Source organism: Podarcis erhardii (assembly GCF_964252035.2).
Source record: "Podarcis erhardii genome assembly, chromosome: 7".
Lineage (NCBI taxonomy): Eukaryota > Metazoa > Chordata > Lepidosauria > Squamata > Lacertidae > Podarcis > Podarcis erhardii.
This window is the reverse complement of record NC_138511.1, coordinates 6,529,537-6,551,485: the sequence shown is the minus strand read 5'-3', so window position 1 is coordinate 6,551,485 and position 21,949 is coordinate 6,529,537. Positions and strand designations below refer to the sequence as shown.

Here is a 21,949-nt window from a genome sequence, read left to right as displayed (position 1 = left end):
TTCTAAATTATTATAGCCTGTCCTGAGATCTGCTGGTGAGGGGTAGGTAATAAATATAATAATAATTCCCCTAAATGCAATCCTAGGCTACATTCACACCATACATCTAAAAACATATGGCTTTCCCCAAAGTAAACCAGTTCCCAATCCCAGACCTCTTTGTGGGGAATTGGGTGCTTTAAATTTATGTTGTGGCTGTGACCACAGTTTATCTCCCATGCATCCACACCCACCCACCCCAGTACCCATAGCACTTTTCAACACAGCTAAAATACCTACAATACACAGTTTTCATTTTTAAAAACCATTTTTAATTCAACTTTAATAAAATAATTCATAGTTTAAAGAAAGGAAGGCAGAAATAGGGGGCTGGGGCTTTGTTAATTCTTGGAACAGTATTCCTGCAGCCCGAAAGGGTCATTGTCATTGGAATGAGCACACCCACATTCACAATAAATGTGGTTTGCTGGTTAGCATTTTTCTGGTTGTTGGGTCTAATCCAAGCACTCACAGCTCTACCGCCTACATCCGAAGGGGAAAACATTACTATTGGATTGGAAGGATGTAGTGCTAGTTGGTTCTGCAGCAGGGAATCCAAACCCTAATTAAAATTGTTAAAGAATTCAGACGTAATTGAGGAGAAACTGTTTCAACGCAGCAGCAATACTGTTGTTCAGCACACATAAATTTAATCACATATATAATGCATTAAACAAAAAAGTATGTTTTCAATGCAAGGGTAGGAATTATTGTTTTGCTTGCTGAGGAGCCAGGTGGGGCTTTTATATGTCACATTGTACTTGTCCCACTGGCATCTTTTAGTAGAATTGTTCTGCATAAACTTGAACGTGACACCTGAGTCTTCAAAGGCTGTTCCATAAACAAAGCTTCTCCATCCAAATTTTACAGCACTCCAGCCCTCTACAGTTCCCTGCATCCCTTAGAGGAAGACACAAAAAGCTGTTGGCCTTACCTCCTCTTTACCATGATATACCTTTAAAGTCATATATCTGAAGTTATTTTAAATATTACAAGATAGCAAAAGCAGCCATGAGAACTTCCTCCCAGGGACAACTTTGTCTGCTAGATGCCTTATTGTAACATCTCACAGGAGTGTACAGGGGCAGCCTGCCTTTCAGATGTTTTGAACTACAACTCCCATCACCCTTTCGGCTGGGGCTAATGGGAACTGTAGTCCAACAACATCCAAAGGGTACCACGCTGGCTGCCCCTGCCTTACCACAATACATTCACTGCTTCTACAGCACACAGGTCAATAGCTGCCAATGAAAAAAAGGATGGAATAATTATTTTGCTTGGGTTGGGATCCCACAGTAGGTTCCACTGGGAAAATGTTCCTCACAATTGCTGAAGGTCTTTGAGCAGGGAAGAAGAGAAGGGAGTTGAAGGACTGTGGGTGCTTTGTGGCCAACGAAGGATTTCCCCCCAGCTGAAAAGAACTTGGGAAATGGCTCAAGCATTCATGCCTAGACTTCAAATGAAACTGAGAAACAATACAAGGTTTTAATTTAAGAATCAAGTTTTATAAGTGTTTAGTTTGGGGCTGACTTTCAGAGTGAGGAGTGCCCAATAAAAACAAAAAAAACAAATGTTGCCGTGTCATTCCAATGCCCAACAAAACAAAACAAAACAAAACAAAACAAAACAAAACAAAACAAAACAAAACAAAACAAAACAAAACAAAACAAAACACAGAGAGGTCTTTAAAAATCCATTGAAAGCCACATTTCTGATTTAATTAGCAAAATCCAAGTGGTTTGCTTTACAGGCTGCATTTTGCATGGTGGGGAGGTGTCATAAATGCCCCCTTCCTCACTGGGTCAGTAGAACTTCCCCTGCACACTGAAAACTAGCATTTCAGTGAGAAAAATTGAGCCTAACCTTCTCCCAACCTTCCCCATATGCATGGTTCCAATTTGCTCTTCTTCCACACTGGAAGCCTTTGAACAAGCAGTCTGAAGTGGTAATGTCCAGAAGAAGGATTAATACTAGATTCTGCGGAAGGCATAAGGATCCCCTCAGCTTTGGGGAATTCCTATTTGGGGGCAGTTTGGTTTCAGCACTGCTATTTCAAAAAATGTAATATCAAACCACCTCCTTCCGAAGAGACCACAGAGACAGAACTTCTGTGTGTCTATATTTGTAAGGCAGCTTAAGAAAGAGGTGGACAGCCAGTAGCTCTGTCTTGTTGAGACACCAGGTAGCACCTTCCGGATTCCCCTCCCCACACCCAACTTTGCTACAAGGTGGGGAAGAACCCGAACAAAAGGGTTTGACACGGGTCTGTGCACACACACATCACTGGTGCCAAAGGAGCCTGTTTTCTTTTACACCATCTGACAATCTGCAGCCTTTCTCCCAAACTAAACCCTAAATTCTCAAGCACTTCAGGAGGCCATGAGTATACAGTCACACCATAAAAAAAGTCACTCTGGACACACCCCATGTTTTCTTTCTATGTTTCTAGAAAGGGTAATCATGCCCATCTTAATTTTAATTGATTATCTCCCTTTCCCGTTCCTCCGCAAAGCCAGGGCGTTTACTGGGCAATGCTGGCCAAGTTCTCCTTCATCTTTTTGGTCATGCTGGGGATAAGGTGCATGTGGTCGTCCACACACTTTGTCACGCAGTTGTCCAGCTGCAGTTTGATCTGCTTCTCTTTGCTCCCTGAATCTAAGGAGTCCTTGGCCTGGTCATTACAATGCATCGTGCAGCGGGCAAGGCGGTCCTATAATTAGCAAAACAAACAAGCAAACACAGAAATCAGAGGTGGGCAAGGCTAAGAATAAGTTACATTAACAGTCTTCCTCAGTGGAACAAAATACCGTATTTTTCGCTCTATAAGACGCACCAGACCATAAGACGCACCTAGTTTTTGGAGGAAGAAAACAAGAAAAAAATATTCTGAATCTCAGAAGCCAGAACAGCAAGAGGGATCGCTGCGCAGTGAAAGCAGCAATCCCTCTTGCTGTTCTGGCTTCTGGGATAGCTGCGCAGCCTGCATTCGCTCCATAAGACGCACACACATTTCCCCTTACTTTTTAGGAGGGGAAAAGTGAGTCTTATAGAGCAAAAAATACGGTAACTTGAAAGCTGGCATCCAAACAGGACTCTGAAAGAGCTTTTAAATTATTGTTTCAACAACAACAACAACAACAACAACAACAACAACAACAACAACAATAATAGATTTGTAGAATTGGAAGGTATCTCCAAAGGTAATCTAGTTCAACCCCCTGCAATGGGAATCCAGGAATAAATCAAGGCTACATTCACCACTTTAAACAGTCCTGCCTCCCCCCCCCCCTCCTGAATTCTGGGTGCTGTAGTTTGTCAAGGGTGCTGAGAGTTGTTGGGACACCCCTAGTCCCCTCCCAGTGCTACAGTTCCCAGGGTGGACCACTTCTCGGGGAACTCTGGGAACTGTAGCTCTCCTAGGGGAATAGGGGTTCTCCTAACACAGGTATCCAGAAGGCCACATTTGATGAAGTAAAGGGCTGTGAGGGCCGACCAAAGTTATTAACCATTTGTTGTTGTTGTTGTTTTAAGGACTGAAGTTGTTTTCTGATTTTACCCCAAAGTCATTGAGCTTTTTTTAGGATTGAGGTTGTTGAGGTTTCTTTTTAGGATTTTACCCCAGGAAATAAGCTGCCACAGGGGCCAGATTAAACCAACCAGCAGGCTGGATTAGGCCTCCAAAACAGACTTTGGACATGCCAAACTCGGCCCTCCAGATGTTTTGGGACTACAATTTCCATCATCCCTGACCACTGGTCCTGTTAGCTAGGAATCATGGGAGTTGTACAGCGGTACCTCAGGTTACATACGTTTCAGGTTACAGACTCCGCTAACCCAGAAATAGTACCTCGGATAGTACCCAGAAATAGTACCTGAACTTTGCTTCAGGATGAGAACAGAAATCGCGTGGCAGCAGCAGTGGGAGGCCCCATTAGCTAAAGTGGTGCTTCAGGTTAAGAACAGTTTCAGGTTAAGAACAGACCTCTGGAACGAATTAAATACTTAACCCGAGGTAGCACTGTAGTCCCAAAACATCTGGAGGGCCAAGTTTGCCTATGCCTGTCCTAACAACTCAGCATTTTAAACAAACTACAGATCCCAGAATTCTTCGGGGGAAGCCATGACTGTTTGAACTGGTATGATAATGCTGCAAATGTGACCCAAGACATGCATTTGTTTAAGATGCTAAGCACATGAATCTGGTGGTTGAGCAATCCAGACCATTGCCCTCTCGAAAGATAAGAGTGCAACCCTGGAGGGTCTGGCAGATCGAGACCAAAGTCCAACTTCCCGCTGACCAGCTACTCTCCCACCTACATCCACCCCCCACTTTTCTCCTCACCTGAAATCTCTCCAGCTCTTGGGTGACCACTGCCTGCGCCTGAGCCAGAGGCGCATGGCAGCGCTCAATGCACCGGTGCACTTGCTGCATGGAGGCCTTGTTGTTCTCACAGCAGGTCGCGCTGCACCGGAACATGATTCCCTGGAAAGAGCCAGGTGTCAGTAAGATAACCACAGAAGAGCCACGCTGGGTCTGGCCCTGCGACCCTCATTTCCCAGCCAGTGGCCAGCCAGGCGCTCCTGGGAAGCTCACAAGCAGCAAGGGATGCGGGCGACGGCCCTCCGCTGTTTGCCCCCCAGCAACTGATATTCAGAGGCGGACTGCCTCTAAACATGGTGGTTCCACTTAGTCATCTTTCTCTTGTCCACAAGATTCTCTCTAGCAGCAGGGAAGAAGAAAATCCTGCTCCGTAGCCCAGTTTTCAAAGAAACAGTCCAATGGAAAGGAACTTGTGGAACAGTAGGGTCACAGGGTGAGCAGAGGGACTACTAGCAGGGGTCAGCAAACTTTTTCAGCAAGGGGCCGATCCACTGTCCCTCAGACCTTGTGGGGGGCTGGACTTTATACATATTTGGGGGGAGAATGAACGAATTCCTATGCCCCACCAATAATCCAGAGATGCATTTTAAATAAAAGCACACATTCTACTCATGTAAAAACACGCTGATTCCTGGACCATCTGCGGGCCGGATTTAGAAGGTGATTGGGCCGGATCTGGCCCCCAGGCCTTAGTTTGCAGCTTTGAGAGCAATGGCTCTCAGACTTTTTTCAGGCCACAGCCCCCTTAGTTCCTTGGTTCAATCCCCAGTGTCCCCTACCCTATAAACTGGCCTGTATTAAAATCTATCCCCAGCAGCAAAGCTCACTGAGGCCATCTGCGACTGGGGAGCCTGTTGCAAGGTATAAGGGGGGGGGGCAAACAGACCACCACAACCACTCTGGAGGAAGGGCAGGGTTGAAATTGTCAGGAGCTCACCCTACACTCGAGTAGGACCCTGGCAGAGACACATGCCTGACTGGCATGTTCTCTCCCTCCTGGTCGATCGTTCGGGAGCTTCAAAAGCTTTCTTCTGCCCGAACATCACAGCGACCGATGCCAACAGACATCGGCACACTTAGGAATCCGCCGAGTCTTTGCAGCTTGCGTGACAGACCTCAGCAACTCAGCATTTTGGCTAATCTACTTTATTTACATATAAACACACATGGAGCACTGCAACATGGCTCCCTCTCTCTCTAGCATCAGAAAGCAAAGAGAAAAAGAGAAAAAGGACAATAGTCCCACTTCACGGAACACAGTAACACAAACATCCTGTCTCCGTCACTTCCCACTTTGTGGAGTCAAAACACACATTGCCACGTGAAAGACAAAAATCCCATGACTGCAATCATGGAGCAGGAATTCTAACAGAAATGTGGCAAATAATGGCCCATTCTTGCTGGGGTGCCTGCCCAACCTGGCGCCCTCCAGAACTTGCAGACTACAGCTTCCATCTGGAATGGTTCAGAACTGGACTATGCAGAACTGGACAAATTGACAGGAAAGATTAGATATCTACGAGACCAAAAGTTTATCGAGGACTGGGGAAAGTTGGTGGACTATTGGGAAAGCATAAGTGATAGAGAAATAACGTTAGTGGCATTTAAAGAAGCTCTGTAAAAGTCAAAGAAATATTGCAAAAAAGATAAACAGGTTTCAAAGGGTATATTGAAAGGCAATAGTGAATTTAAGAAATGTGTATTTAAAAATTAAATTTGGATGATTATCAGAGAGGCTGAAGGAAGTCTAAAAGTGAAAAATTTGTTAAAGTTGAAATGTGGTGTGTTATGTATTTTTATTTGGAAATTAATAAAAAATTATAAAAAAAGAAGAAGGAATGGTTCAGCCACACTTGTTGCGGCTGATGGGAGTTGTAGTTTAAAACACCTGGCGGGCATCAGGTTGGAAGGCTGTTGCTTGGGGATTGCAGAACACCCACCCGCCCCCTGCCTCTCTGCCCTCTGCCCCCTTCAAGTGGATCACCAGGGAGGGACCTAAAATCAGCACAATATCTATTATGCATCGCATGCACACTCCCATTTCTGAACAGAGATGATTTGAGAGCCTGCTGGATCAGGCCCAAAGGGGCCTCCTGTTCTCACAGTGGCCACCCCCATGCCCCAAAGGGAAACCCGCAAGGAGGACCCGAGCACCAGGGCACCCTCCCCTCCTGCGGTTCCAGCAACTGGGGTTCAGAAACATCGCTGCCTCCTACCATGGAGACAGCGCAGCCTCCCTGGCTAGCAGCCCCCGACAGCCCCCTCCTCCTCCTCCTCCTCCTCCACGGATTCGTGTAGCGCTCCATTCAAGCCTAGGCTGGTGCCCTGAGGCAGCGAGTCCCCGCGTCCCGCCGCCCTTCCCGGGGCGCATCCCCACGTGCGCTCCAAGCGCGGCCCGACCTGCATCTTCCGGATGTTCTCTCGCTCCAGCCCCTGCACCATGCCGTCGATGGCCTCCTGCACGCGGAGCTGCTGAGCCTCGGCCATGCCGCCTCGCCCCGCGCAGGGAGGAAGGTCGCCTCGGCGGCGGCAGCCCGGCCCTCTCCCCGCCCCCGGCCACTGCTTCCCGGGTCAAGGCGCGCCGCGCTTCCGCGGAGATCGCCCGCCCGCCTGCGCAGCTCCGCAGCAACCGCGCGCGCCCGGCGCCCGGCACTGCACGGCCCCCGGGAGGAAGGCAGGCAGGCAGGCAGCCGCTCGGCAGGGGAGGCCGCTCGCCTGGCCCAAAGCCGCCGCGCCGGTTGGATTCCTGCCAGCCGGGCTCCGCTGCCCCAAGCAGAGCAAGGAAGGTCCGGGCGCACCGGGAGCGCGGTGGTCCGATGGCTCTGCTCCGCATCCAAGGTCGGAGGCAGGAATGCTTCTGAATCGCAGTCGCTGGAAACCGAAGCGGGGCAGAGGGCTCTGGTGCTGGGACCCTGCTTGCGGCTCTCCCAGTGATGCATCTGGCTGGTGCAGGGTGCATTAAAAGCAATGATGAAAAAAAGAAATCGGATATTTTTTTTAATCGGATATATATATATAAAAATTAAATCGGATTTTTATAATAAAATGCTTTTGAGGAAAAAATATTTCTGTTTTCTGTTTCAGTTACATTATAGTCCAAAGACTATTCATCAGGAAATAAGGATTTGTTTTAAGTTTTTCATGTGTGCTGAAACTCAGTCTAAGTTGGTTTTTAAGGAAATTGTTATTAAGGAAATGATTGTTTTTCTCCTTCCAATAAAGTACAGCAGAAAAGTTGTCCAAATATAAACAGTTAACTCGTTAAACCTAACAATAATTTCATAATTATCTATGTATTTCTAATGGTATAACCAAATCAGTAGATTTTAATATAACTGTAAAAACTACCCTGGAAACTTATTGTTTCAAAAATGAAACCTTCATCTGGTTGTAAATATTAAGATTATACCAGCAGGAACGTTTTTCTGTAAATATATATATATATATATATATGATTCAAATCAAGTCTTACTGGCTAGTAATTTAAATCATGATTTAAATCAATTTGATTTAAATCAAATCCACCCTGGGCTGGCCACTGTGAGAACAGGACGGTTGCACTGTGCATAGGGATCATGGCTAGCAGCCATCAATAGCCTTCTCTCCTTCTCTTTGTCCAATTTTCATTTAAACCTCTCCAAGTCATTAGCCTTGCTTAGGCTCTCGAAAGGGACTTCTGTGTGTGTGCGTCGAATGGAAGTGGCATCCTCTGGACCTCTCACAGTATCATTTGCACAAGACTGCACATGTGCACACTCAAACACACAGGATGTTTCACATGGTGCAGTGGCCAGGGCAGCCTTTGCCAACCTGGTGCCCTCCAGAGGCTTTGCACTGCAATTTCCACCAGCTCCAGGTTGGCAAAGCCTGGTTCAGTGTCACGTGGACAGCGAGATCTCCACCTAGCCATGAATCTGACTGGGGCAACCTTAGGCCCATCGCGTCTCACACCCTAAGCTACTTTGCAAGGTTGTGGTGAAGATGAGCAGTGAACCCACACTTGTCTTGGACAAGAGTGGGTCCAAAAAATGATTGACTATGCTGAATTAGACAGCCTATCCGAAAAATTAAAGAACAAACCAAGGAAAGAATTTATTTCAAAATGGGAAGCATTTAAAATATATCCGTTGTGGCATTTGAATAATACCAGCAATAGGTGTATTATATAATACATTTTGAACTGATTTGAGATGATAGCAATAGCATGTATTGGCAGCAAAGAATGATAATTAGATTTATGGAGTAGATAGGAAGTTAGATTTAAAAGGAAGAGACCCTTACAGTTTATGGATTATGGAATTTATATTCTTTGTAATGTGTGACTGATGATATTCTTATTATGGTGTAATATGTCTTTTTGTTGTTGTTTTTGTTGTTATGTGTTGAGCAAATAAAAAAATTAAAAAAGAAAAGAAAAGAAAAAAGATGGACAGTGAACCCTGTGCTTGAGCTCATGGGATAGAAATGTATGAACAAATAAAATGGATAGATAGCTGCAAATAAAATAAAAAAAATGATTGGTGGAGATGGCAATGACTGTCCCGTACATTTGACTGGTGTTGATGTTCTAACTTTAGTTTTATCTTTGTTATGTTTTGTATTATGTATCCAGTTTTTTTAGAGATTACCTCCTGCACTATCTTTTGACAAGGCATCTGGTAATAATAATAATAATAATAATAATAATAATAATAATAATAATAATTTTTTATTTATACCCCGCACTCCCCAGCCAAGGCCGGGCTCAGAGCGGCTTACAAGCAAAATAAAAACAAGATGAATGATTACAACTTAAAAACAAAAATAAAATACAACATTAAAATAATGGAACATTAAAATGTAGCCTCATCGCAGGAGGAGAAGGAAAAGAAAAAAAAAGAGAGGGAGGGAGGGAATCAAATTGGCTCCAAGCCAAAGGCCAGGCGGAACAACTCTGTCTTACAGGCCCTGCGGAAAGAAATCAGATCCTGCAGGGCCCTGGTCTCATGAGGCAGAGCGTTCCACCAGACCGGAGCCAGAGTTGAAAAGGCCCTGGCTCTGGTTGAAGCCAATCTAACTTCCTTAGGGCCCGGGACCACTAGGTTGTTGCTATTTATGGACCTTGAGGCTCTCCGTGGGACATACCAGGAGAGGCGGTCCCGTAGGTATGAGTGTCCTAGGCCGTGAAGGATTCTGCACCCGCTGGAGTTTCTGGGACAGCTTCAAGGGCAGCCCCGCGTAGAGCGAATTACAGTAGTCAAGCCTGGAGATGACCGTCGCATCACATACACTGGAAAAAGGGTGTGTGTGTTTACAACGTATTACAGCAACACGTCTCTCTTAGGACTCATCCACACTTCAGTTTCCTGCTGAATCGGAACAGATGGCAAACAGGTTGTCCATGGATTGTTGTTTCTTCCAGTCGGAATGCTTGGACCCAACCCTAGGAAGCATGGGACAAGTGGGGATCTGGATGAGACCTGGATGTCTGTGCTTAGACCCCTGTGCAAATGACCCCTTGGAGATCAGGTGCAAAGCTAGTGGCTGTGACCTAAATTCTGCCCCCCCAAAACCCCCACCAATTTAGGCACAGAAATAAATATCTGGCTGCATAGGGTGAACTTCCTTTCTGTTGGTGCCAGCTACCTGATGAAGCCAACCTTGAACGCAGGACCGAAAGTACATTGTACACCAGTCTCCCACTGGGGGGCAGGATTGCCCTGAAATAGGCACAGAGCGGCTTTCCTCTTGAGTTCGTACCATAAACTGCTTTCCAAGGAGAGGATTAGGCTGCCCTGGGAATAAAAAGGTAGAAAAAAACGAGGAAAGCGAGCAAGGGCCAGAGACCCAGCCTCTTCCTCCCAAGTATTTTGGAAACATCCTCTCTGTCCAGCTGCAAATGCTTTTTACACATATATTGCACCTCACAAGTTGTGTGTGCCCATATTCAACTCACACTGATTTGCCAGGAGTTATTATCTACATTATTATATATTTATTATTTGCTGCATCTATAAGCCCACCTTTTTTCTCCAAGGGGCTCAAATGGGGTGTGCATGGCTCTTCCCCCCAACACACACTTCATCCTCACAACAACCCTGTGAGGTAGGTTGGGCTGAGAGGCAGTAACTGGCTAAAGGTGAGCTTCATGGCTGAGCAGGTCTCCTAGGTCCAATACTCTTAACTATAACATTTCCAAATGGCGGGTGGTTTATACTATAATAGCGCTCCTGATTTCTTTTCTGACAGTCTAGTTTCTAGCCCTCATGGGTGTGATGCTAATAGACCTGAGAGTGCGCATGTCAAAATTTCAGAAGCTGGAAGGTTGGCTAAATATTATTTCCAGTGTGGTGGGTGGGTGTGTTTTCCTGCCATGGGGGCAGCACTGTAAAACAAAACAACAAACTCAGCAAATCTGATTTGCAAAGATGTTGCAGGTTAATTTCTGTAAACTGCAGAGGGGATGGCATGTGTGTGTTCTTGCTGCAAAATCTTCTCCAACCTGGTACCATGGTGATGTTTTGGGCTACGGCTCACATCAGCCCCAGCAGCATTAAAAATCGAGGGTACCAGGCTAGGGAAGGATTATAGTCACAAGGAATCTGGCCTGGTCCGATTCCCCTGGGCCAGAGGGCAACAAGGAAGGTCAATTGCCTAGGCACCATGGAGAACGCCAAGTAATCCACCTGCTCCTACAATCAAGTTGGGAGTGAACTGAGGCCTTTTGAGCCTCTACCTCCTACAAATTCATCTCTCCTAGTTTCTGGAGAGCAAGTCACATCTACACTGTACATTCAAAGTGCATGCCTTCCCCGAAAAAATCCCACCATGTGCTTTTAATGTGCTTCAACTTTATGGTGTGGATGTGACACTAGAGTCTCCTAGAGGGCATGTCTTCTGTACTCCTGGCCTCTTGCCTGCCGCCCTCCAGTTCAGGGGTCGCCTGATGACCAGCATCCAGGGCAAAGGCCAGAAATGATGGAGTCTTCGATCCACTGTCCTGGTCACTGTGAGACTCCAGGGTCACAAGAGCCACTCATGCAAAATAATGATTCTGCTCAGGGATTCTAGTAGTGGGGATTTCAGGAAAGGCATTAGTCAGAAAACTATGTGATAGGCAGAGGAAATGAAGTCAAAGGCAAAAGAACCTGATACTACAGAAGGGGATGAATGAATGAACGAACGAACAAAGGAAGGAATGAATCACAAATGCATGTTTTCATGATCAAATAAAGACTTAACTAGGAAGAGGTGGATGCCCCACATTGCGTCACAGACTGAGCAAGACTAAAATAGAGACGGGTTGAATCAGCTGCCTAAATCTAGAGGAGGCTTTCCTCTTTCTAGGAAAGGTTTTGGTTCCTGCTTCAAGTGAGATGAGCGGAAGAGAAGAAAATGTGAGCCATGCAGAATCGCAGGAACTCCTGAATCATACTCCTTAGCATAGCAGGAACTCCTTAGCATACTCAAGTTCTTCCTAATTTTGTCTTCAATACTTTCACTTCTTGCCTGCCCTTTGTATTTGAGGCTCTCAAATTCCAAAAAAGGCTGCTCTGTGTGTGCACCCTGATACACACAAGGGGCAGAGACTGGCGGTGTTTCAAATCCTCAGTGATACACTGGGCCATAGATATTGGTCATAATATAAACATGGAAGCATGGGGACGATTGTGGAATTTGGATATAAAATTTACAGCATGTTATGGTTTAAGAGAAAATTGTATGAAAATGAGATATTGTTGGTACCTAACACCAAGTAAATTGGCAAAAATGTATAAACCTAAATCAAACAAATGCTGGAAAAGTAAAGAGAAAGAAGTAAAGAGAAAGAAGGTTCTTTTTATCAAATGTGGTGGTCTTGTAGTAAGGTTAAAGCTTACTGGGAAATGATATATTATGAATTGAAAAAGATGTTCAAAATAACTTTTATTTAAAAAAAAGCCAGAACCTTTCTTTTGGGAATTATAGGGACAGAACTACCTAAATTGTATAGAAATTTATTTAGGTATGCTACTACAGCAGCAAGAATGTTACTTGCCCCAAAATGGAAAGAAGAGGAAGTCCCTGTAAAAGGAGAATGGATACAAAAACTTATGGAATATGCAGAAATGATGAAACTTACTGGAATAATAAGAAACCCCTGCCCCACCCTGCCTCCCTCCCTAAGGCTCCCCACTGGAGTGGAGAACCTTGTGGTGTGATCAACATCTTCCATCACTTTGTGTAAAGGGGGTGGTAGCACAACCATTGCAACAATTTAGCTGTGTCTGAGCTCTTCCTCATTGCTCCACACCTCTAAAGATAAGAACCTAAGAAGAGCCTACAGGATTAGGGCACTGACCCATCTAATCCAGCACCCTGGTCTCTCCATAACCAGCCTGATGCCTTTGGGAAACCTGCAAGCAGAATTTGAGCACAAGAGCCCTCCTCTGTGGGCCTCCCTGTGGTTTCCAGCAACTGGTCTTCAGAAGCATTGCTGCCCCTGACCATGGAGCCTTTAGCCCTCTCCTCCTCCACGAATTTGTCTCATCCTCTTCTAGAGCCATCCAAGTTGGTGACCATTGCTGCCTCCTGTGGTACTGTCCATGAGGTCATATGTTGGGAGAGGGGCAAGGAATTTGCTACGGTCTCTCCTCCTCCCTGGGACGCGGGTGGCGCTGTGGATTAAACCACAGAGCCTAGGACTTGCCGATCAGAAGGTCAGTGGTTCGAATCCCCACGACGGGGTGAGCTCCTGTTGCTCGGTCCCTGCTCCTGCCAACCTAGCAGTTCAAAAGCACCTCAAAGTGCAAGTAGATAAATAGGTACCGCTCCGGTGGGAAGGTAAACTGTGTTTCCATGCGCTGCTCTGGTTCGCCAGAAGCGGCTTAGTCATGCTGGCCACCAGTGGCGTAGCGTGGGGGGTGCAGGGGGGGCCGGCCGCACCGGGCGCAACATCTGGGTTTAGGGCAAATCCACAGGTTAGGGGGCGCAAATCCACGGGTTAGGGGGCGCAAATTACTTGCCTTGCCCCGGGTGCTGACAACCCACGCTACGCCACTGCTGGCCACATGACCTGGAAGCTGTACGCTGGCTCCCTCGGCCACAACCCCACAGTCGGCCACGACTGGACCTAATGGTCAGGGGTCCCTTTACCTTTACCTTTACCTCCTCCTCCCAGAGGGGAGGGGTCGTGAGCGGGAGCAGCTTCCCGCTGGGGCAGGGAGGCATTTTCGGCTCCCTGCTCCTGATTGCCTCTGCTGCCGCGGCCAAGCCTTCCAGCCAACCAATAGGGCCGGCTGGGGGGGGGGGGAGGGCTAGCCGCATTTAAACAGCCGCAGCAGTGCTCAGCTCCCAGTCTGTTCCTGCTTTCTTCGGATCTCCCGCCCTCCCTCCCTCTTAGGTCAGCTTCTTCTTTTGTGTATTGACCTTGCTATGGACTTTGGTTGGTTGCCTTGGTTGCCCAAGGGCCCTGGTAGGACCTTTTTATCCATTTGGCAAATTGGCACCAGCCTCTTGGTTTTTCCGCCTACCTCGTAGCAATTCGTCACAACTTTCTGGTATTGGCGATTAGGCATTGGAATATGTGTGCTGTGTTGGAGGACTGGGTATGGGCCATCATCTACCCCTCCTCTTTTGGGTATTCCGGTAAAGGAATCCAGCGGTCGTGGATCCTGTCCGATGCCTGGCTAGGGCCATGGCACGACCCCCGGTGATGTCATGGGGGAGCTTCCAGTTGTATTTGCATCAACAAGCTCCTCCCATTGGTTGTTAACCCTGATATGACTCCTGTGGAGTCTTGTATTGCTGTTTCATCCAATGCCAATATTGGTCACATGCTGTAACCAATAAAAGTTGTGGCCTAATTTTGCCCATTAACCTACAATAATGTGTCTTTGTGTCTTATTATACTGCTATGCGGGTGGCGGGTCCTCAACTCACAATCTGTTGTATAGCAGACCTTCCTGCCTTTTCAAAGGTTATTTTGCCTCCCATTTGGTACCCTTCTGTTTTTATTTTCTTCCTTCTCTATAATATTTAGTCATATATCCCTTATGAGTCACTCCATGTCATTCAGGCCAGAGCCATCTAGCGATTCTTGTTTCACTGGAATCAAGTGCCGCTTCTTCCCCCCATCTTTGGTTTGTGACATTTTAGTTCTTCAGGTGAAGCTGCTTCCCATCCCTTTCCCACATCATTGCCAAGTGTTTCCTCTTCCGTTTCCATTTCTTCCTCCTCCCATGGAACGGGCAGTTGCAACAGGGTGAGAATATGAATCAGGTCTATTTAAAAACCAGTGCTTTCTGTTGTACACTATCAGTTCCTAGGCAAAGGGGAATTCCCACCTGGATTTCATCCCAGCTTCTCTGATTAGGTATGGAGTTGGCTTGAATAATTTTCCTCACCTAAGAAAGGCTGTTGTAGAGTTGGAACAGGTTTGGAAAAGAGTAGCTAAAATGATCAAGGGGGCGGAGCAACTCCCCCCTACAAAGAAAGGTTTCAGCACTGGGGGCATTTTAGATTAGAGAAAAGGCAAGAAAGAAGCAACGTGATAGAAGTATGTAAAATTATGCCTGGAATTGAGGAAAGTGAAGTTTTTCTCCCTCTCTCAGAACACTAGAACTCATGGCCGTCCAAGGAAGCTGAATTTTGGAAGATTCAGGACAGATAAGAAAGTCCTTCTTCCACGATGAATATTTAAGCTTCCCAGTTTCCCACGGGAATCTGGCTGGCCAGTGTGAGAACAGGATGCTGGACTAGATGGGTCTCTGGCCTCATCCAGCAGCCTCTTCTTATATGTTCTTCCGCTTAGAGTTTCAGCCCTTAAGCCATTGCAAGAGCATTATTTGTTTTTCTTCATATATAACTTGTCCCTTGATTCTCACTTCTTTCATTATATCCTCCTTGAAGGCATAGTTAGCAAAAGTTTTTATTATGTTCCCGGGGAACATTTTTTATGTTCCCTTTGGTTTTGCTCCCCAAATATAGTGGGCTCTTTCTCAATCTGGACGCATTACTTGTATACCACAAAATATTTCCCTCCACCAGTTGACTGGAAAACCAATTAAGTCTTTGATCTTAATGATTTTTATAATAAGGAGAGAAAAAAGTTAACTAGGAGGATTTCTCATATTAACAAGGAAATCTGGGGCCTCATAGCTTAAGGTAGTGATGGCCAGACTTGGCCCTCCTGCTGTTTCGGGACTACAGCTCCCATCATCCCTAGCTAACAGGACCAGTGGTCCCAAAACAGCTGGAGGGCCAAGTTTGGCCATCACTGGCTTAAGCGGGTCTCCCTAGCACAACCTTAGCAAGTTCCTGGAGACCCAGTTCTCATATTCTTACTTTTAAACGTGGAAAAATAATCACAAAGCTAACTGACAATGTTGATTCCTGGTGATGGGCATGAGGTCCAAATGCACAAATTTCATGAACATGGGGTTCATATGCATTGTTAAGTGCATCCCACTTCCTTTGGGTTCCATAGTAGAAGAAAATGAGAGAAATAAAGTGACTATGGAGGCCAGTTCTGGATCCACACATCCTTCCACAGTGGGGACATAGGTTTCTGGGCAGGAGTTAATCATGGGGAGGGTTTGCCAAGCGTGCCTTCCTCTTAATACATTTCTCCCTTTTGTCCTGAGTTTGAGTGTCTTCAAAGCCCATGACACCTTTGGTAAAGGCTGTTCTCCGATTGGAGCACTCGCAGGCAAGTGTTTCCCAGTTATACTGCATTTTTTTAGATTTGCCTTGCGAGAGTCTTCAAACTTCTTTTGTTGACCACCAGCATTACGTTTTCCATAAGGTGATCTCATGGGTAACCTTTTCCCAAGTTGCTAAGATCTTTATATGCTAATAGTAACAGCTTTGACTTGGCCTGGGATCAAATTGGCAGCCAGCACATGCTACAAGGGTGCAGGCAACCAACGAGACATCTCCAGACAGAATTCAAAGGCTGGTGATCATGAACCCCAAGATGGTCCTCCACCATCACTTGAGCCTTACAGGGAGAGATCATCTCCCAGTGCCTCACTTCTTGCTTGTTATCTTCTTTGGATGAGCTGTTGCTCTTTATCTCCCCAGGGGGCTCTGAAGGAAGATGCCAAGTGTCTCCCTGGGCCAGACTGATATGAAAACTGATAATTCTGCTCTGTGGGACCTGCCAACATTGACAGCATCTTAGTCGATATTAGTTGAGCACTTCATATTAAAAACAGGATGAAGGGGGCCAAAAGCAGCAGCCCTGAGAGGGTTCATCAGGTCAGGGAGACATCTGGATGGAAGTCTTCCCGGGGGATCCTTTGAAGATTAGCTTGCCTCTCATTTCTTGGGGTTACAAGTGGTGGAAAAGGACCGAACTCCAAATTCCACCCTTTGTACGTAGCGGCTGAGTCGCTGAGCCCAGATGTTGGGTTGGATGCATCTTGGAAGCTGTCTAGAGAGAATCGTTTTGATGTGTGATGTCGGTCTTCTGCTGCTTGTCAAATCAAAGGTGCATTAACTGGGAATGTCCCCAAGGCATCAGATATACAATGATCATCACACATGGGTGATCCAAAGATTCAGTGTCCAGAAAAGAAACCCAAATACTGGAGACACATAATCGCTCGGGGGAGGGGGGAGTTGAACAGGGCTGGCCTGCAGGACGAAGCAGTTGCCTCAGGTGGTGGAAGCGGAAGAGACTGCCACCCAGGGCCGGATTTAGGTTTGACGAGGCCCTAAGCTACTGAAGGTAATGGTGCCCTTTATATGTCCAGCTGTCCTCTGTTAACAACAAATTGTCACTGTTTTTTGTGTTGAATATATGCTATAAGGTAATTTATGGACCTAATAAATGGATGAGGTAATACATTGGGAGAGGGGAGAGGAATTTGCTACGGCCTCTCCTCCTCCCTGGGACATGGGTGGTGCTGTGGGTTAAACCACAGAGCCTAGGACTTGCTGATCAGAAGGTCGGCGGTTCGAATCCCTGCAACGGGGTGAGCTCCTGTTGCTCGGTCCCTGCTCCTGCCAACCTAGCAGTTCAAAAGCACATCAAAGTGCAAGTAGATAAATAGGTACAGCTCCAGCGGGAGGGTAAACAGCGTTTCTGTGTGCTGCTCTGGTTTGCCAGAAGCAGCTTAGTCATGCTGGCCGCATGACCCGGAAGCTGTACGCCGGCTCCCTCGGCCAATAAAGCAAGATGAGTGCCACAGCCCCAGAGTCGGTCAGGACTGGACCTAATGGTCAGGGGTCCCTTTACCCTTTACCTTTAATAGGTATCAGCACAAGGAGAAGGGGACAACAGAGGACGAGATGGTTGGATAGTGCTCTCAAAGCCACCAGCATGAATTTGACCAAACTGTGGGAGGCAGTGGAAGACAGGAGTGCCTGGCGTGCTCTGGTCCAGGGGGTCACGAAGAGTCGGACACGACTAAACGACTAAACAACAACAAAGCAATTTGCACATAACAAACTATGTATTTTATCAAAGTAATTGTGGAACTGAAATACAATTAAGAAGAAGTATATTAATAGTGAAATACAGATAAGAAGAAGTATATTTTTCAGGGGCCCCAAGCTATAGCTTGCTTAGCTTATACGTAAATTTGGCACTGCTGCCACCCCACCCAGTCACCTTTACCACTGGTTTCTGGGAATATCTCACGCAAAACCAGCAGCACTGCTGGTGCCACATCCCCACTGGCGACGCTGCTTCCTCGGCCTCCCAGGTGAGGGTGGCGCAGGGTGGCAGCAAAATGGGACAAACTGCCTCTGGAGTTGAAGGCAGTTTGAAATGGGGACCACCTCTCACGACTTCATAGAACTGTGGACCTGGAAGGGACCATATGGGTCAGTTAGTCCAACCTCCCGCAATTCAGGAATCTTTTGCCCAGCATGGGGCTCAAACCCACAACCCTGAGATGAGGAGTCCCAAGCTCAGCTGACTGAGTTAGGGAGAGAGGCGGCGTCTGGTTGTGCTGTTGCAGATGCACCACAATGATTCTTCTCTTTGCACTCTTCCCAGTGGGGTCATTCCTCCTCTGGTCTCTCTTGTACCATGCGTTCAAGTTTGCCTTTTTTACGTCCTTCCAGAATGTGGCTATAACGATGCACTGCCAGTATGAGAAATCCAATTATTGGTTTACCCACCAAGACCTGATTCTCATTTGCATACAGATTCAGCAAAGCAAAGCAAGCTCTGGAGACTTTGTGATATGTTGATGTATAATTTTATTTATCTTAGACCAGGGGTAGGCAACCTAAGGCCCAGGGGCCAGATCCGGCCCAATCACCTTCTAAATCTGGCCTGCGAACAGTCTGGGAATCAGGGTGTTTTTACATGAGCAGAATGTGTCTTTTTATTTAAAATGCATCTCTGGGTTATCTGTGGGGCATAGGAATTTGTTCATATTTTTTCCCCAAAATACTGTATAGTCTGGCCCACCACATGGTCTGAGGGACATGGAATGGCCCACGGCTGAAAAAGGTTGCTGACTCCTGTCTTAGACACTTGTTCTCCAAAATTTGCTATCTTTAGTCTTGCCCACTGCAAGTGCCTTGGGCTGCCCCTGTCCCCACACACTTGTCAGTGCATAGAATCATCGAATTCCAGAGTTGGAAGGGACACTGAGGGTCATCTAGTCCAACCCCCTGAAATGCCGGAATACATAGGAGAGGTGTGTTAATGCATATATGGAAGTTTAACTGCTGTTAAGTACCATTTCTGCATTGTCTTCAGCACTGCTTCTTTGAGGCTGGCTGAGATGGTTGGCTGCTCCAAAGTGCTTTGGAATCTGATGTGGTCCACAGACAAGCAGATGGACATCCCCACCCCGTGCCTGCCTACTGGGTGGGAGGGTCCTAAAGACTTCAACAGAGAGGTGAGCTCCCTATGCCTCCTTCCACAGCAAATGTGCTTGCTTTCTGCTGAAAGTGATGCGTGGATCAGGGACCTATCCAACCTCAGCACGACTCACTGACTGACGTCAAGCACTTTGCAAACAAAGGCAATGCCCTGGTGTTCTCCTCCTCCTCCAACAAGACTGCTCATGTTGAGTTTTGGTGATGTGCAGAGGCTTACATGAAGGTGGATCAAATGAGGGTTAAGTACCAGCCATTCTGGTTCTCACCCCTTGAAAGGCATTGCTGTTTACACTAGTTATTTTGGGACTGAGCTGGAGCAGGGGGCAAGCACACCTGAAGAGGCCATCTCCTGTTACATGCATAAGTTTGTTTGTTTTTTGGATGCAGGTATTAATTCTACTGGAAGACGTACTATTGAAATCATAGCAATACAGTCATACTTCGGGTTACAGACATTTCAGGTCGTGTTTTTCGGGTTGCGGACTGCTGAAACCCGGAATGGGTTGCTTCTGCGTTCCGGCGGGCGCAGAAGCGCTAAATCGTGCCTTGCGCAAACGCACCGAATCGCAACCCACACATGCACAGACGCGCCACTGTGGGTTGCAGACACTATGGGTTGCGAACGTGCATCCTGCATGGATCTCGTTCGCAACCCGAGCGCCCACTGTGTAGGAATCAGTATACCATTTCGGACCACTGGAGCATCCTGTTCAGTATTGTCTACACTGACTGGCATCAGCGAAAGGGAGGTCATTAACAAGGTTTAATCCTGTGGATTGTCTCACCTTTACTTTGAGTCTATGACGTACAATCAAGCTAGAGATGTGATCTCCTGGAGACTGAGTGATATTGCCAGACAAGAGGACATAGCCCAGGTAAAACCTGGGATGTTCCTAGGGGACCAGATTTATCGGACCATACCAGCCCCCTACCTTGCAGAAATCCACTATGTGGAATACCGCAGACTTCTTACAGCGGCTAGATTAAATGTCATTGACTCTGCAATATTGTGGGGAAGGTACAGGGGAGTACCATACGCCCAGAGAACCTGTCATTGTGCTATCGGTGTGGTTGAGTCCACCGAACACATTCTCTTGACTTGCCCTTCTTATGCAGAGCTTAGACAAAACTTTATAGACCCACTCCTATGTCAACTTAGTTTCCTAACCGGAGAAAACCAGGTTTTATACTTGCTGAATAATGTCACTAGAGCTATACCTTTCTTGGTAGCCAAATTCCTTTTTTTAGCCTTTAAGCGTCGCAAGACCATAATTGATTGTATTGACATGGGGCTATCTGTTTAGCCCTTTTAGTGTTGGCTAGGCTCTAAAATCTTCTTGGATGTTTTAACTGTGTATTGACAAATGTATTTGTATTCTTTTCTCTGACTGACGGTCGAATAAAAAGATTGAAGACTGGCATCAGCTCTCTGGGATTTCAGACTGGAGGCCAAAAACCCCCAAACTTCCAATCCCACTTAGACCAGGCATCTCTGCCCACCTCCAAACCAGCAGCCCAAAGCTCCACTCCCACTCTGGCCTGGAACGCACTGGTTTCGAGGGGCGTCTCACCCCCCCCCCCAGAACAGGAGCATCCAACTTGTTGAGCATCCTCTCTCCAATGCTTATAAACAGATGCCAGTCAGTGGGAGTCCAAAGGCATGAGAATTTCCAGCAGACCTGTAGGAGGAAATCAGATGCACGGCTGATTTAATAGCTGGGCTGCTTACAACAACAGCTTTGTGCTGCCCATCTCTGAGGCGTTCCTTGGACATTTTCACCCACTGCAGCCTCTGCAGGATCTCACAGGCCTCTTCCCAGCTGGTTTTGCTCCCGTTCAGGGAAAAGGTCAACCAATTCTGGGTCGAAGCCTCCCTTCTTTTAAGAATATGGGTGGTATGCAACTATGTTTCACTCAGAGTAAACCCATTCAGATTAATAACCGTGACTGAGTTAAGTCCATTAAGTTAGGTTTACTCTGAGTAAAACATATCTGAATACAGCCTACTCAGACGTATAATTTAGTCATCTGTATTTGTTTTTTAAGACTGCTGTCTTTAACTGTGCTTTATTGATAATTATTTTATTATTTATTTTACTCTCAATAGATATTCTTCTGATTGAGCAGCCGATACCTTTTCCTAAATAATAAAATAAAATTAAAATCAGATTACCTTCCAGCAAGACCGAATAGAAGTTTCTTTCTGCAAAGCTTTGACAGAGAAAGCAATTTCTGAGTCTCTAACATGAACAGTTTGCTGCTTGAGAACACATTACATCTTCCAAGTACTTCTTGCAGACATGAACTAATTCATGATATTTGCAAAAGTTCCATCCCGGTAAAATAAAACAAGGGGTGACAGCTCGGAATGGATGGAAAAGTCCCCCGTTCAAAGGCCGCAGTGTGTGAAGGTAGGGTCAAAGAGTTTAAGAGACTCCAGATGTACACAGCTCACTACACACTGGAAAGACTCAAAGGGAGCCAAGGAAGAAGGCTGGTCGGCTCGAGAGAACGATTTATATTGATTCTGTTTGAAAACCCTGCCTGGGAGACTCCAATGAATGCAATTCTTCTGAACTACCAACGTGAACACTCAGTGACTGATCTTCAAGCAAACATGCCGATTCAAGCGAGGCGTATCGATGCCAGAAGTGAAGGGTGCTCCCGTAGTGGTGCAAATATAATTGGCTGGTTATATTTTGCTCCTCATCCAACTAAGCATTG

At 46.4% G+C, this 21,949-nt stretch overlaps 1 protein-coding gene across 2 annotated transcripts; it reads right to left on the bottom strand.

Moving 5' to 3' along the window:
• Window positions 1-288: 288 nt before the first annotated feature.
• FAM136A (family with sequence similarity 136 member A) lies at window positions 289-6,981 on the bottom strand. Of its 2 annotated transcripts, XR_014158250.1 has the most exons (4): window positions 6,821-6,981; window positions 4,382-4,522; window positions 1,514-2,749; window positions 289-1,450 (listed from the first exon to the last, which is right to left on the bottom strand). XR_014158250.1 is itself a non-coding variant. In XM_081868577.1 (3 exons), exons 1-3 carry the CDS (start codon window positions 6,905-6,907, stop codon window positions 2,561-2,563), a joined length of 417 nt encoding a protein of 138 aa, XP_081724703.1. In that variant the 5' UTR covers window positions 6,908-6,981; the 3' UTR covers window positions 289-2,560. The 2 variants fall into 2 exon arrangements, 1 of the variants encoding a protein (XP_081724703.1); XM_081868577.1 differs by having other exon boundaries at window positions 289-2,749.
• Window positions 6,982-21,949: the final 14,968 nt, after the last annotated feature.

What these genes read in the sequence shown, in the direction of transcription:
- FAM136A (XM_081868577.1), bottom strand. Translation starts at nt 6,907, where the DNA reads ATGGCCGAGGCTCAGCAGCTCCGCGTGCAGGAGGCCATCGACGGCATG. An exon ending in AGAACATCCGGAAGATGCAG is followed by an intron (nt 4,523 to 6,820) that starts GTCGGGCCGCGC and finishes GGCTCTTTCCAG; the next exon opens with GGAATCATGTTCCGGTGCAG. An exon ending in AAGAGCTGGAGAGATTTCAG is followed by an intron (nt 2,750 to 4,381) that starts GTGAGGAGAAAA and finishes TGCTAATTATAG; the next exon opens with GACCGCCTTGCCCGCTGCAC.